Source organism: Peromyscus leucopus, chromosome 1, assembly GCF_004664715.2.
Source record: "Peromyscus leucopus breed LL Stock chromosome 1, UCI_PerLeu_2.1, whole genome shotgun sequence".
In the NCBI taxonomy this organism is placed as follows: domain Eukaryota; kingdom Metazoa; phylum Chordata; class Mammalia; order Rodentia; family Cricetidae; genus Peromyscus; species Peromyscus leucopus.
Window position 1 is genome coordinate 10,247,393 of NC_051063.1, and position 15,640 is coordinate 10,263,032.

General features: G+C 38.9%; 2 protein-coding genes across 3 annotated transcripts in view; one reads left to right on the plus strand and one right to left on the minus strand.

Annotated features, from left to right (window-relative positions):
• Window positions 1-1,409, plus strand: part of Gna14 (G protein subunit alpha 14) — a 161,077-nt gene extending 159,668 nt beyond the window's left edge. The window contains exon 7 of the mRNA XM_028874874.2: window positions 783-1,409. Coding sequence (XP_028730707.1) covers window positions 783-973 — 191 coding nt within the window. The 3' untranslated portion in view covers window positions 974-1,409. The remainder of the gene's footprint in view (window positions 1-782) is intronic.
• A 7,722-nt stretch (window positions 1,410-9,131) lies between these two features.
• Window positions 9,132-15,640, minus strand: part of Vps13a (vacuolar protein sorting 13 homolog A) — a 221,886-nt gene continuing 215,377 nt past the window's right edge. For both annotated transcript variants that reach the window (XM_028874876.2, XM_028874875.2), the window contains exons 70-72: window positions 14,822-14,945; window positions 14,146-14,220; window positions 9,132-10,393 (exon numbers count right to left, since the gene is read on the minus strand). In XM_028874876.2, the coding sequence (XP_028730709.1) occupies window positions 10,343-10,393; window positions 14,146-14,220; window positions 14,822-14,945 (250 nt within the window). In that variant the 3' untranslated portion in view covers window positions 9,132-10,342. The remainder of the gene's footprint in view (window positions 10,394-14,145; window positions 14,221-14,821; window positions 14,946-15,640) is intronic.

Genomic DNA, 15,640 nt, shown 5'->3' on the forward strand with positions numbered 1-15,640 from the left:
GCTAGAGTCTTCCATGTATGCAGCCTGCTCAAGGCAGGACAGTTCTCATGCTTGCTAATCACTCCCAGCACAAGAAGTCTCAGTATGCTCTTAACATGGATATTTACATGTTAGTGTTTCAGCATAACCCCCCCTTCCTTTGATTCAACAGAACGGTCAGACTTTAAAGCCAATCTAATGACACTAATTTCTGCACCACACCCCCGCTCCCCCAGCCCACAGCTGCCTGTCTGTACAAGTTAGTGGTTAGAAAACAAAGTAGGCCACTATTTTTAGACAAACCACTTTACAGTACAATTTTTAGATACCAGTAGACACTTTAAAAAGACCAAACACTGAGCTAGGGAATGGCTCAGTTGGTAAAAACATTTTCCTTGCAAGCAAGCATAAGTTCAAGCTCCAAACTCACCTCAAAAAGCCAGGCATGATAGTGAGAATTTGTAATCACAGAGCCAGTGCAGGGGAGACAGGCAGATCACTGGGACTTGCCGTCTAGCCAGTCTAGCCTAGTTGGTGAGCTGTAGGCCAGTGAAAAATCTTATCAATGGAGGTGCATGCATTCCTGAGGATAACATGAAATTGTTCTCTGGTCACATGCATGTACACATGCACACACTGCATAAAATGGAGAATATTTAAAATTATTTTATAGATTCATGTGAAATTAGTAACTACTCCAGGTATGACTGATTAAGAAGGATCCCAAATAAGAACAGTAATACTAAAAAGGATTGTGGGAGGACATGGTGGTGAGCTGTATCTTCTATTCCTTTCATGACCAGGACCAAAGCAAGATGTCAAAGCTGCCAGGGACTTTATCCTGAAGCTGTATCAAGACCAGAATCCTGACAAAGAGAAAGTCATCTATTCTCACTTCACATGTGCTACAGACACTGAGAATATCCGCTTTGTGTTTGCTGCTGTCAAAGACACAATTCTACAGCTAAACCTTCGGGAATTCAACTTGGTATAAATGGTGTGGCACACTCCCCCCAGACAGAGGCTGACCTGAGCTTATCCCACCTGTACCACAAGTGCTTCTGACCACCTGGGCCAGGCTCCAAGGACATTATGTAGCCCACAAGAACAGAGATGGGTAGTGTAACTTGAAAGATATTTGCTTTACCAACCCTTTTAAGTGTCTTTAATTCTTGATCGTCTTTTCTTTTCTTACTGTTTGGATGTAAGGTTAGGCATAAATTTTGAGTTTGGTAGTTTATAGAATTTTAGAAGGCCACTGTGATCCCCCCCTTTTTTAAACTATAAGTGTTCAAGAGCTATTAAAAATCACATAACAGGGGGGACTTGTTAATTTATAGATCATGCCTTCAGACCTTTAGGATTAATTTGAGTGACTAAAACATCTTAATAAGCATGATGGTTTTTAAATAAACCTTAAAAGACACTTCTAACATTTCTCCTCCTCATTCTATCACACAATCAAAGACTTCTATGCCCCACCTCCTTTGTTTTAATTTTTTTCTTTTTTTTTTTTTTGTGTGTGTGGTAAATTTTTTTTTCTTTTTCTTTTATTTTATAATACAATTCAGTTCTACATATCAGTCACGGATTCCCTTGTTCTCCCCCTCCCCTTCCCCCAAAGCCCAACCCCATTCCCACCTTCTCCAGGGCAAAGCCTCCCCCGAGGACTGAGATCAACCTGGTAGACTCAGTCCAGGCAGGTCCAGTCCCCTCCTCCCAGACTGAGCCAAGCGTCCCTGCATAAGCCCTGGGTTTCAAACAGTCAACTCATGCAATGAGCACAGGACCTGGTCCCACTGCCTGGATACCTCCCAAACAGATCAAGCCAATCAACTGTCTCACCCATTCAGAGGGCCTGTTCCAGTTGGGGGCCCCTCAGCCATTGGTTAGTTCATGTGTTTCCATTCGTTTGGCTATTTGTCCCTGTGCTTTATCCAACCTTGGTTTCAACAATTCTCGCTCATATAAACCCTCCTCTTTCTAGCTAATTAGACTCCCAGAGCTCCACCTGGGGCCTAGCCGTGGCTCTCTGCATCCAGATCCCTCAGTCATTGGATGGGGTTTCTAGCACGACAATTAGGGTGTTTGGCCATCCCATCACCAGAGTAGGTCAGTTCGGGCTGTCTCTCGACCATTGCCAGCAGTCTATTGTGGGGGTCTTTGTGGATTTCTGTGGGCCTCTCTAGCACTTTGCTTCTTCCTGTTCTCATGTGGTCTTCATTTACCATGGTTTCCTATTCCTTGTTCTCCCTCTCTGTTCTTGATCCAGCTGGGATCTCCCACTCCCCCAGGCTCTCTTTCCCTCGACCCTCGCCCTTCATTACCCCCACTCATGTCCAGGCTGTTCATGTAGATCTCACCCATTTCTCCATCATTGGGCGATCCCGTGTCTTTCTTGGGGTCCTGTTTTCCCTATTTGCAGATGACATGATAGTATACTTGAGTGACCCCAAAGACTCCACCAAGGAACTGATACAGCTTATAAACACCTTCAGCAACAAAGCAGGATACAAGATCAACTCAAAAAAAATCAGTAGCCCTCCTATATACAATGGACAAAGAAGCTGAGAAGGAAATCAGAGATACATCACCCTTTACAATAGCCACAAATGACATAAAATACCTTGGGGTAACACTAACCAAGCAAGTGAAGGGCCTATATGACAAGAACTTTAAGTCCCTGAAAAAAGAAATTGAAGAAGATGTCAGAAAATGGCAAGATCTCCCATGCTCATGGATAGGCAGGACTAACAGTAAAAATGGCAATTCTACCAAAAGCAATCTACAGATTCAATGCAATCCCCATCCAAATACCAACACAGTTCTTCACAGACCTGAAAAGAATAATACTCGACTTCATATGGAAAAACAAAAAACCCAGGATAGCTAAAAGAATCCTGTACAATAAAACCTCTGGAGGCATCACGATCCCTGACTTCAAGCTCTACTATAGAGCTACAGTAAAAAAAACAGCTTGGTATTGGCATAAAAACCGACATGTGGACCAATGGAATCGAATTTTTTTCATTTTAAAGATAGGGTCGCCGGGCGGTGGTGGCGCACGCCTTTAATCCAGCACTCGGGAGGCAGAGCCAGGCGGATCTCTGTGAGTTCGAGGCCAGCCTGGGCTACCAAGTGAGTTCCAGGAAAGGCGCAAAGCTACACAGAGAAACCCTGTCTCGAAAAACCAAAAAAAAAAAAAAAAAAAAAAAAAAAAAAAAAGATAGGGTCTTAGAGTAGCCTAGGCTGGCTTCCAATCCACATCTGCTAATTGAGGATGGCCTTGATCCTCATGCCTGGACTTCCCAAGTGTGTGTTGGAACTGTGGGTGTGTGCCACCATGCTCAGCTTTTTTTTCCCCTCCCTCTTTCTGTGACAGCATCTCATCCCATGCTAGTCTCAAACACACTATGCAGCTGAGGATGACCTTGAATTTCTGATTCTCTTGTCTTCATATACATAACCTAATTTAAAGCAGGATAGTTTTCACTCTGTTGCTAATTATTCCTGACATTAAGAGGCCTTAAACTGTATGATTTTGACAATGATATTTACAGGTTAGTAAGTGTTGGAATGTATGTGCCACCACAGTCAGTTTATGTGGTGGTTGGGATGGAACCCAGGGCTTTGTGCATGCTAGGCAAGCATTCTGCCAACTGAGCTATACCCCAGCAAAGATTTCTTTAAAAAAAATTAGTTCAGTCAACTTTCTAAGCCAAATTAATACTACCACAATATCTAATTTTGCCATAATTTGGTGGTGAAGCCAACACTGAGATAGGTGATAAATGGGCTCTAGATAGTGCATGTGTGTATCTTAATGCATATGGCCGGGTCTTATAAACTTATGGAATGGCTAAAGCATAACTTGTTTAACAAATGCCATGTACGCCTTGCCAAAACTTTGATGGTAATCACAAATCTACTGTTTGAACTGTGTATGCTATGCCTTTCTGGATATTGAGAATATACTGTTCCACCAGGAGCACTGATGATGTATTTCTTGGAGCTTGTGATTGATGGTTTTGTTCAAAAGAAAAATGCTACAGCCTTACCAACAACTCAGCAGCTTTCGTATCTCCCCCTTTTGAAATAAGTCTTCATTTATGTCTGTATGCTGGAGATCCTGCTCAGTAAACAATGCAGATCCTGATCCCTAGGAAGTAGAGTGCTTCATACTAAAGGCCTAGGATGGCTTTGCTTCTACTGCTCACTGGGAGCTTAGGGTGTACACTTAGGGTTTATCCACCTCTTACCAATCTCCAACTTAAAATGGTTCAGCTTTTACCACAGTGAGAAAGTGACATATATCCAGTAGCAACTGAACTTTGAATTTTGATCCATTCTCAGGCTAATAATTTTTGGCCTGGTACTCTCTTGAGATACTGCAAGATGCAGCTACCAGTCAGCCATACCAACATGAGGGGAAGCAATATCTTCTCTATGGTGCACTGCTGGATTGCATGTTCTAGAGGGTTAGAATATTATGTGCATTTTTATCCTCAATGCTTTCAGTCACTGTGGGTTTACTTAGTTGAGTGTGTATAAACATTCTCACATTGGCTACATTTGTTACAGAACCACATGGTTGAACTCTTAGAGCTGAACTAAGCCTTTCTTACACCCAGTTACTGGACCTCTAGATTGTCAATTTGTTGGAACAATTCCAAATGTGAACCCATTCTACCAAAGTAGCATTAGGTTTTGAAAGCCAGTCTTTACTTAAAGTGTGAACTGGACAAATGGATGCTAAAATTTATTTTAAACAATTAGCCATCAAGACAAAGACAAAAGGGTAGCTCTTCAAGATGTTTAAAATTACAGAAAGAAAACAAAACATTCTCTATTGCTATCCCTCCCTATCACAAGCCATGGTTAAAGGTGACTAACTAGGTCTCATTAGCCAATTAATCTAAAAAGAAGCATTATCAACAGAATCAGAGTCAAGGCTGTTAAACAATGTGGGATTCTCTTTTCAAGTACCTTCTAGCAATGAGTTAGTAACAATTTAACCTTTTGTTGACATACAAGAAAGTGGTATTTTTCAGGGCAAGATAGGTTTGGAATAAATCAAAGGGTGTTAACAAATACCTTTTTCAGTTACAGCAAGGTTAATTCTCCGCATCAGAGGTGAGTTAGTGATTTCTGTCCATATTAATTTTTCTGCAGAAATTCTCCCTTAGCCTTTCTATTTAAAATATACCTCCCCTAACTACCAAAAAAAAAAAAAAATAGCCATCTGAAGTTGTTCACCAAGTATTTCCTCAAGCTATTAGTTAATAGTGAGTATGCTTGTCTAGAAAACTGTCCACTTCAACTAAAAAGTCAGGACACTGTTCTCTTAAGAGTGACTTAGGCCACAGAGAGGGTAGATTTTAGACAGGCATGAGAAGGTAAATGTTCCTGGTTCTATTCAATAACAACCTAAACAGACTGAAGACAGGAAGGCTTTATTGGACTCACATATGGTTAAACTGGGTAGCCATTTTAGCATGCAATCAAAATCTACCACCTCTAAGAAATAAGTACCATTTCAAGTGTTAGTATTTCCAGCCAATTTTTAGAAAGAAAAAAAGATCAGTTTTAAGAGTAAGAACCACATTTGAAAGTGTTTATAGACTATTTATATCAAAACACACAAAACTAAGGCAACCACTGTGTAATAGGTAATTAGGTCATGTTTACATACAAGAGATATAATGAATAGAAAAGTAAAGGAAATAGTGATGCAATGAGGAATACTTTTAAAACCCATAGTAACCAATGGCCATGTTTTCACCAAATAATAAACATTCCAAAGAAGTACAGGCTATTAAGTCAATATAAAAATAGTTACGACACTAGTCTGGACATTTTATAAAAATGGAACTGTACAATTGAAAAAATAGGAAGAAAAGGTATTTTTAAAACATACCTTCCCCAACAGTTTAATTCATTGTAACACACTTGTATACAGAGATGACCATTTAAAAAAATTATACATGTGTGCTCTAACAAGTCATAAATATACTAAAAATAGTCTATTCTAAGCTATAGTATGTTGCTTTTTGAAATGTTTTTCTGCCCAAATACTGGAAACTTTTGAATAGTCAACTAGATAATGATGGTATGAGGACATTATAAACATTGAGGCTTTTATCATGCTCTGCTGTAGGTAACACTTGTAATCATTAGATATTTTAATAGCCTCATGAGGGGACGTCCTTATTACAAAGATTTACTAGAAGGAAGCACTGCTATCACAGAAGTATGTTCAATGACAGATTGAAGGCAATTTGATATGGATCACAGCAGGTTTTAAACTACAACTCACATTTATATTTCTATAAAAAAACTCCAGTTTTAAAAAAATACTCATATCGACCTATAAAATCTGAAGTTATATTTTTTATGTTTCAAGCTTTGGGTAACTTGAGTTTTTCTCTTTTAAAAAATGCTATAAAGCTTAAAAAGAAAAATCAAGAACCCATAATGTTAAAGTAAAAATACTTTGAAATGATACAAGATTATTTTATAAAAGAAGCAATAAAGTAGAAAAGGTTTTAATTAAAGCAACATTAGCAGAGCTTCTGAGTAAGACACAGCCCCTTCTCAGTTAGCAAGGCACCACCTTCTAGTCAGTGGGGAAAGTCATGCTATTGGGTATAATGCTAACCCCTTCACACTACACACAACAGATCATAAAAAACACAAGTAGGTTAGCATTAACAATGAAGTATAAACTTTAAAAATATACCCAAAGGATCAGGCAAAGGACAAAGGGTTCTTTTCTAGAGTGAGGACTGGTGATTCTATGCAGCACCAACGGAAATCAGACTGATGAGTTTGGATCCATTGAATCTGATATAAGAAATGTAAGTCTTCCCTTTTCTACTTGGGTCTATGGAAATGAGAAAATGCAGTATTTTTAGTTAAAATGTACTGATATTTATTTGTATGGTACCCTCAGCAGGTGAGTGTTCTGGCTCTACAGTAATGCCCCTTACATTGTCAGCTACCTGTTTTTCAGGATCTTTGCCACCTGCAGGAACCAGACAGAAGGCAGATGAGAGTAAGATGCCCTGCAGTGAGGGGGCTCTACCACAGCCTGTGGTCTTTTTGGATGTTATCTGCCTGAGTTAATTTTCTATCCCTTTTCTGGTTCCATCGATATTCTATGAGGAAAGGGAAGGAAAACATTTCATACATTAGAACAAGCTCTCCTGACTTCTCATCCTAAAGATGATCACTGTGCTCTGAGTCTGCTCTTTACCTAAGAAACATACAACCAAACCACCCTGCTTCCAGGAAGAACCCTGATCATGGCCACAGTTCCAGCACTTACGGATAGCTCTAGTCTTTTAGACCTTTTATTCGTTTTTTAAAATCTAACACTACAAAGTGCTAACATTTTAAGTCATAAACAGAAAGAACATTTGTTCTTTTTTTTTTTTCTTCCAGGACAAGGTTTCTGTGTGTTAATAGTCCTGGCTGTCCTGAATCTCGCTTTGTAGACCTGGCTGGCCTTGAAATCACAGAGATCCACCTGCCTCTGCCTCTGCCTCCTGAGTGCTGGGATTAAAGGTGTGCACCACCACCACCGGGTGAACATTTGCTCTTATGTGTTCTCTTGGTCCTATATTTCTTTACTATTCCATTTTTAAAATATGGCTGTCTTTAGGTCTTAAGCTGATTTCATGATCCACTGGTTAAGACCTATAATTTAAAAACACTGCCACTGAGGATTTCAGTTGCATCCGAGATAAAAAGCAAAGACCTGGAGCACAGGCAGATCTGATAGTTTCAGACACTTCTAAGTACATATGGCACATACCTTTTGATTTGATCTTTTTAATGCAGAGGTGTATACAAGGGAACAATTGGCATAGGCTAAAGAATGAGCCAACATGGTGATACCAAAGAACAGGAAACTCAGTGTTGAGTATTTTCTTGTTTTGTAAAACTTTGTAGGAATTGATACTGGGATACTACTGCTACTACATATCAGAAAAAAAAAGGGGATAGGATTATGATAGAGATCATAGAAAACCCCAAGACACCAGATGCCAGGGAAGGATGCTCCCCCAAACAATGTGAAAGCAAAGCTACTGGAGAAATCTTAACACTATGGTTCCTGGATGATTCTTCTTAAAAGATTCTGGATTCTGAAAAAGACTACAGAATCAAACATGTAACTGTAAATTATAAAATGTTATGCTAATGTCTCATCTATGTTAATGGTAATTAATGTTCCTAGTTTTCATTGTTGTTTAGATACATTATCCTAGAACAACCTGTGTCTTTCTACTGCACAGCAAGAGTAATGAGAGGAGGTGATAGGTACCTGATTCATAAAGAACAAGAGCTATTTCTCAGTTTTTATTGATACAGGAAGAAGGAGGACAGGTACATTAGCTATGTATGTGCACTAGTAATAAAACACATCCTGCTGGCTGCCAGAAGATACAAAATTGCTATACTAGCTATTACTTTTGTACTTTATCATAGTACACTTGGGGAGTTATGAATCTAATTTTTCTGAACTCATGAAAGAAGTAACTAACGAGGTATTTAACTGTTGGCAGTGACTGGGATGCTAGGAAAGCAACATTCTAGATAAGGAGAGGATACCAACCTTCTATTTTTTAAAAAAAGAATTTATTTAATTTTATGTGCATTGGTGTGAGGGTGTCAGATTCCCTGGAACTGAGATTCCCTGTAACTTAGTTACAGACAGGTATGAACTGCCATGTGGGTGCTGGGAATTGAACCCAGGTCCTCTGGAAGGGCAGCTAGTGCTCTTAACCACAGTGCCATGTCTCCAGCCCTGATACCAACCTTCTAACTACCTCTCTTCACAGGTTTAATCTGCAAACGTGGAGGGGCTCAGCAACAGAGAAAACTTGTACTTTACCTTGAATAAAGGTCATCTTGGGGATACACAACTACAACCATTAAAGATGTGTCATCTTTTGATTCAATTTATGTTTAGCAGAGAAAGCATTCTGGGAGATTCCACCAATAACAATCCGAAATCAGATGGTAACATGAGCAGGATTTGGGCAGCAACAACTGCAGCCACAGTCTGACATGCTGTTCATTCCAGCTTTCACAGCAAACAAGAGGCTCAACAAGCCTGCAGGTTAAACACCCAGTGACCAAACAGACGCTTGGATTTCAACACCAGTTTATAACAAGTTGTTAACATGACAATCTAGATTGAACACTGTGTGGTATTCAATAACCGATGAAGACATTCTGTTTAATAGTTCACAATTGGACATTCATTCTTTTTCACTTTAAATAGTCCACTGATAGTAAAGAGCAAAGAGCAAAGATCTTGGACAAAATCCAAAGGGAAAAAAACCTGTAACCTTATTTTTTACTATGATGGAGTTGAGAATTTTTGTAGTGACGAGCCTGCATTTTTAAGTAAGTGTTTCTCACCTGAATAACTACAAAGTAGGCAAACCTGAAATTCTTAATCCAAAGCAACAGGAATGGTTACTGGTTAGATTTTAGGGTTTGCACTTTAACTCATGAGAGAAGCTGTTTATTCTAGAACATAACTTATTAGAGCTTAGATGTTGGAAAGAGTTTTTGTTTTTTGTATTTTTAAATTCCTGTTACCAGTAAACAGAAGGTAAGCATTATTAAGGCTTTAATTTCTTCCTTTGAAAACAACCGTCTATTAACAACACAAAGTAGGTAAATCCATGGAGTTCCCCTGAGGAAGTATTTCCAAGGCTTTAAAGATGTGGAGGGACTTTACCTTTTTGGGTATGACACTCAGTTTTTAAAGCCTCTAAGTCTGTGATCCAAGGGATATTATGTCCAATCTCAAAAGATTGTTTTTCACAGTTATACTATGCATTTTAGTATAAACCAAATAATTTTTTTAAAAAAGTAAGGAAAATACCAAAATATTTATTTGTAAAAAGAACTTCATGATTCTGAAGAAATTACCAAAGTTTTCATGTCATTACTGAGGCAGTGCTTAATCTGATCATTTTCCACCCCTCAGGGAGACAAAGTAAGCATAAGAGAAGTTTACAACGTTAAGTGGGAAACTACATTTTGTTTGACATGAAGACTGTGAGCAATCTCTCTACACTACTGAGACTATCCTGGAGTAAACACTTCCTTTTATAAAATATTAGGAATCATAACCAGATGCATGATTCAGATTAGGAAACTGAATGGACCTTCTAGTATTTTAATCACATAGCTGTTTGCCCAGTTGGCTCTGTTTTGTTTGTTTGTTTGAAAGCATCTAAGAGCAGAGGGTCCCTAAAATGACTCCTATTCTCCACAGGGTTGGAGGGAACAGCACGGAACTGTAATAATGAAGTGTGGTGCCTCCAGGCAGCGGCGTCCCTCTTCAGAGGCTCGGAGACGGTTCTCTTGCTTCTTCCAGCTTTGTAAGGATCCACTGTTGGGGAGAAATAAAGAACATTTATTCATCTCAATGGACCTGTGATGAAAAAAATATAATGAATGGAAATCTAGAGCCAACATTAAGTTTGGGCATAAACTGATAGCCAATAGCTAACCTACATACTATAGAAGAGAATACTGACATAGTCGAGAGTTCAGAGGAACACTATTTCTCTAAGGTCCTTGGAATTAGAAGTTCATCTTGGGAATTAAAGGAACATCTTGAGAATAAGCAAAGTACAATAAATTATTCTGCCAGGAAAAGGATAATTTGGTGATCAGACAACTAGCATTGTCTGAACAATCCGTTTTGCAAAGCTCTTTCCCCCTTGCACCAGTTTTGCATCTAGGAATTCAGTTGAGTAGGAACAATTACAATTTTGTAGTTGGTAATAGCATAGAAACATCTTTGTGCAGTTTCGATCCTCTCATGATAAAAAAATTATGTTGAAAGGACTAGAAATTATTAAAATGAAATTAATACAAACCTTTCTATCAACAGTATCCATGACTGTGGGATCTGCATGATCAGTGAAAGGTTGTGATATAGTTGTGTCTCATTTCTAAAAGATTTAGAAGGTAGCTAAATAAGATCCTTTGGTGACTGTCTCCTCACAAATACACCAAGTTGAACAGCTACTCATGTATCAAACTGCCTTCATAAGAAAGAGCTAAGGAAATTAGGTGAGACCACAATGCCTGCTTATTAAGTATGGAGAACAAAAAAAGACATCTAAGAAGGAAGGTAAGAGTTGCCCATACCACACTGTAACCCAACTTCAAGCAATTCAGCATGGAAAAATGTGCCCCCCAAACTCCAGGGTCATGACAGTTGATTAAGCACAGGTCTTAGACTTGAAACTCAGCCATGCCATGCCACAGTGAAACCCCAACAACTCCTGGTCACTGAACCAATGGACTATGCTAGGTGGCTGATTACAATTACCATCTTTCCCCCAATTTCAGGCAGCAAAGCACAGAACAAGGTATCGCCTGCTGGGGACCAGGGCAAGTAAGGCCATGACAGAGTTAAACTCAAGTTCCACATGGGCTGTATTAAGACCTCACCTATGAATAATTATGTGCAATATAAATGGATTAAATATTCCAAATAAAAGAAAGTGTGTTTGACTAGATTAAGAACCCATACAACCCCAAAACCAAATCTAATATGTGATTTATAAGAAATGCATTCATTTCTAAGGACATATATGAATTAAAAGGGAAGGGACTGAATAAGATATTCCATGCAAATGGAATGCAGAACAAACCAGGAGTATCCATACTTAATAATCAACTTTAGACCAAATGTTGCAAAAAAAAAAGACTAGAATTTGATCCAAAGAAACATGGACACAGAGATAAACCATTCACTGTGCTTTAAGGAATTAGAAAAACAACAAACCAAACTCCAAATTAGAGGAAAAGAGTAAGAACCAAAACAAATAAATGACAGAGAGAGAAATAAATCAATGAAGTCTTAAAGTAATAGACAAAGCTCTTGGCTGGAATAAAAAGAAGAATCAGAACCAGAAATGACATTACAAAATGACACCACAGAAACAAAGATCATTAGAGATTATTATGAATAGCTATGTGCCAAAATATTGGCAATAAACTCTAGATGCATGCACCTTACCAAGACTGAAACACACACAAACATAGCTTAGTTTAAAAAAAAAAATGAAATTGAAGCAGTAATAAAATCTACCTTCAAAGAAAAGCCCAGTTAGCATATTCTGTCTCCTTGTTCCAGGTCACAAATATATTAACACTTCAGTGTTTTCTTCCTGTTTCTTGGTAATTCACCTACCTTTCTATGATTAGTATGTCAATGGTGTCTTTAATCACAATACCTTTATAGAAATTGCATAGCTTGTGCTAAATTGTATAGCATACACTTACTGGTCCAAGTTACATAGGAGGAGAGCAGTTAGTATCTAGATGTGACAAGTGAATTGGTAGATAACCACATTTGATGGAGAATGTAGAAAGAAGGCAGGAGGCACAGGGATAAAGTGAAAGGTCCAGTGCTCTTAAAATGAGTTACCCCAAACAGTACAATGCTGCATCAAGAACAGTGTCTTAGCTATGATTAATGTGACAATAGGCTTCATTTTCTTGTAATTGTCATGATCCCTCAACCATGTACAGTACTTTTCAGTTTAGACCACTCTCATTTAAAAGACACTAAGGTTAACTGACTTTCCTCCAAGTTCTACTAACAAGCAAGAGGGGAAATCATGAAACCTACAGTTTCTGACTACAGGTTTGGTCTCTTTATCTGTTTTGTTACACCACTGTAACTGTGTAGTAAAGAAGTTAGAACACAGTTACACTTTCTCTGCTGGAGTGGACAGATTAACACTAGAACAGAATTAATTTTGGTGTTTGCTGACAGTTAAAAAATGAAGTGTAATAGCATTTAAGAAGGGGAACATGCTGAAACCTGTAATTTCAGCTCTTAAGAGGCAGAGGCAGGAAAAAGGTGGGTTCTAGGATATCCTGGACTATATAGTGAGATCTTGTCTCAAAAAATAAAAAAGAACACCTTACACCTGTCAGAATGGCTACTATCAAAAACACCAATGACAGTCAATGTTGGAGAGGATGTGGAGCAAAGGGAACACTCCTCCACTGTTGGTGGGAATGTAAACTTGTATAACCACTGTGGAAATCAGTATGGCGGTTTCTCAGAAAATTAGGAATCGAACTACCTCAAGACCCAGCCATCCCACTCTTGGGCATATACCCAAGGAATGCTGATTCATACCATAAAGATACATGCTCAGCTATGTTCATAGGAGCACTATTTGTAATAGCCAGAACCTGGAAACAACCTAAATGCCCGTCAACGGAAGAATGGATGAAAAAAATGTTGTACATATACACAATGGAGTACTACTCAGCAGAGAAAAACAATGAAAGCATGAAATTTGCAGGCAAATGGATGGAACTAGAAAAAATCGTCCTGAGTGAGGTAACCCAAACCCAGAAAGACAGTCATGGTATGTACTCACTCATAAGTGGATTCTAGATATAAAATAAAGACCAATCAGACCACAACCCATAGAACCATGGAGGCTATATATATATAGCATGGAGGTCCCTAGGACGACTGTGGCTTATAATAAATTTCAGTTTTACTCAATTATTGAAAAAAAAATAGCCAAATGAATGGAAACACATGAACTATGAACCAAAGGCTGAGGGGCCCCCAGCTGGATCAGGTCCTCTGAATAGGTGAGACAGTTGATTGCTTGATCAGTTTGGGAGGCAACTAGACAGTGGGACCGAGTCCTATGCTCATTGCATGAGTTGGCTGTTTGAAACCTGGAGCTTATGCAGGGACACTTGGCTCAGTCTGGGAGGAAGGGACTGGACCTGCCTGGACTGAGTCTATCAGGTTGATCGCAGTCCTCGGGGGAGGATTTGCCCTGGAGGAGGTGGGAATGGGGGGAGGGCTGGGGTAAGGGGAGGGGGTGGGAGGGGGAGAATAGGGGAACCCGTGGCTGATATGTAGAACTGAATGGTATTGTAAAATAGAATAAATAAAATTTAAAATAAATAAATAAGCATAAAAAAGAAAAATAAACAAATAAATAAATAAAAAAGAGCAATTTGATTTGAAAAGCCAGAGTGTTGAAAAGTATTAAAAACAAAAGCCCTACACAAAATTTATTTCCTGCAAAATATGGCTTCAAAGTGAGATGCTTCTATGAGGCTTAAATAAAAGATTATATTTACCCTAGCATCCTCTGGAGTCTTGAAGTTAATTATTTTTCCAAATTCTTTGGCATGGAATACAGATTTCACCCGTTCCTATACACAGAATTCATAAGTTCATTAAAAAGAAAACACAGTTGTAGAAAGACAATAAAGAAATGCCTTTTCCCCCTTATAGATATTACAATTACATAGTCTCAGAAAAGCTATCCTGAGACAAAGCAGCATTCATAAGAGACAGATCAAACAGACAACTTGCTGTGGGATGGTCTGTATGTCAAATTGCTCTGATTGGTCAATAAATGATTGGCCAGTGGCTAAGCAGGAAGTATAGGTGGGACTAACAGAGAGGAGAAAAGAAAAAACAGGAAGGTGGAAGGAGACACTGCCAGCCACCGCCATGACAAGAAGCATGTGAAGACGCCGATAAGCCATGAGCCATGTGGCAAGGTATAGATTTATGGAAATGGATTAATTTAAGATATAAGAACAGTTAGCAAGAAGCCTGCCACAGCCATACAGTTTGTAAGCAATATAAGTCTCTGTGTTTACTTGGTCAGGTCTGAGTGGCTGTGGGACTGGCGGGTGATAAAGATTTGTCCTGACGGTGGGCAAGGCAGGAAAACTCTAGCTACAACAACTTCAATGCACTATTTTAGAAAATATAAATATCAAAAACACAGTCTATTCTACATACCTTTGCTTCAATGCGCAATCTTCTCCCATGGACAATGAATGGCTCTTTGGTAAATTCATCAAAACTATACTGCCATTCACACGTAAGCTGTCCAAATGTTCCCTTTGTTACAAACAACACACCACTAGGGGAGGGGGAAGAAAGAATTCACTTTAGAATTGAGGAACTTAGGTCAATGGAAGATTTATTTTATTTTTTTGCAAGCACACATGGAAAATTCATAAACTAATTCATATTAAAATCTTATTTTTCTTTCTTTTCTTTTCTTTTGGTTTTTCGAGACAGGGTTTCTCTGTGTAGCTTTGCGCCTTTCCTGGATCGCACTCTGTAGAGCAGGCTGGCCTCGAACTCACAAAGATCCACCTGTCTCTGCCTCCCGAGTGCTGGGATTAAAGGCATGCGCCACCACCGCCCGGCTTAAAAACTTATTTTTCAAAAAATTTAATGTGGATGTGTGTGGGCCTGAGTGTATGTATGTGTACATGTGTGCAGGTACCCAGAGAGGCTTGAAGAGGCCACTGGATCCTCTGGAACTAGAATTCAGGTGACTGTACACCACTTCATGTAGATGCTGGGAACTAAACCTTGTTTTTCTGCAAGGGCATCAAGTATTCTTAACAGCTGAGCCATTTCTATAGCCCCACAAAAAACCGTAATGAATTTAGGGCTAGAGGTATGACTTAACGGTAAACTGTCTCCTTAAAGTGTGAGGCCCTGGGTTTGATTTCCAGTACCACAAGCAAAACAAAATGAAAAATCCAATAAATTTAAAACAATGGAAATTATAAAAGTATGTTTTCAAACCATAATGTACTAAAA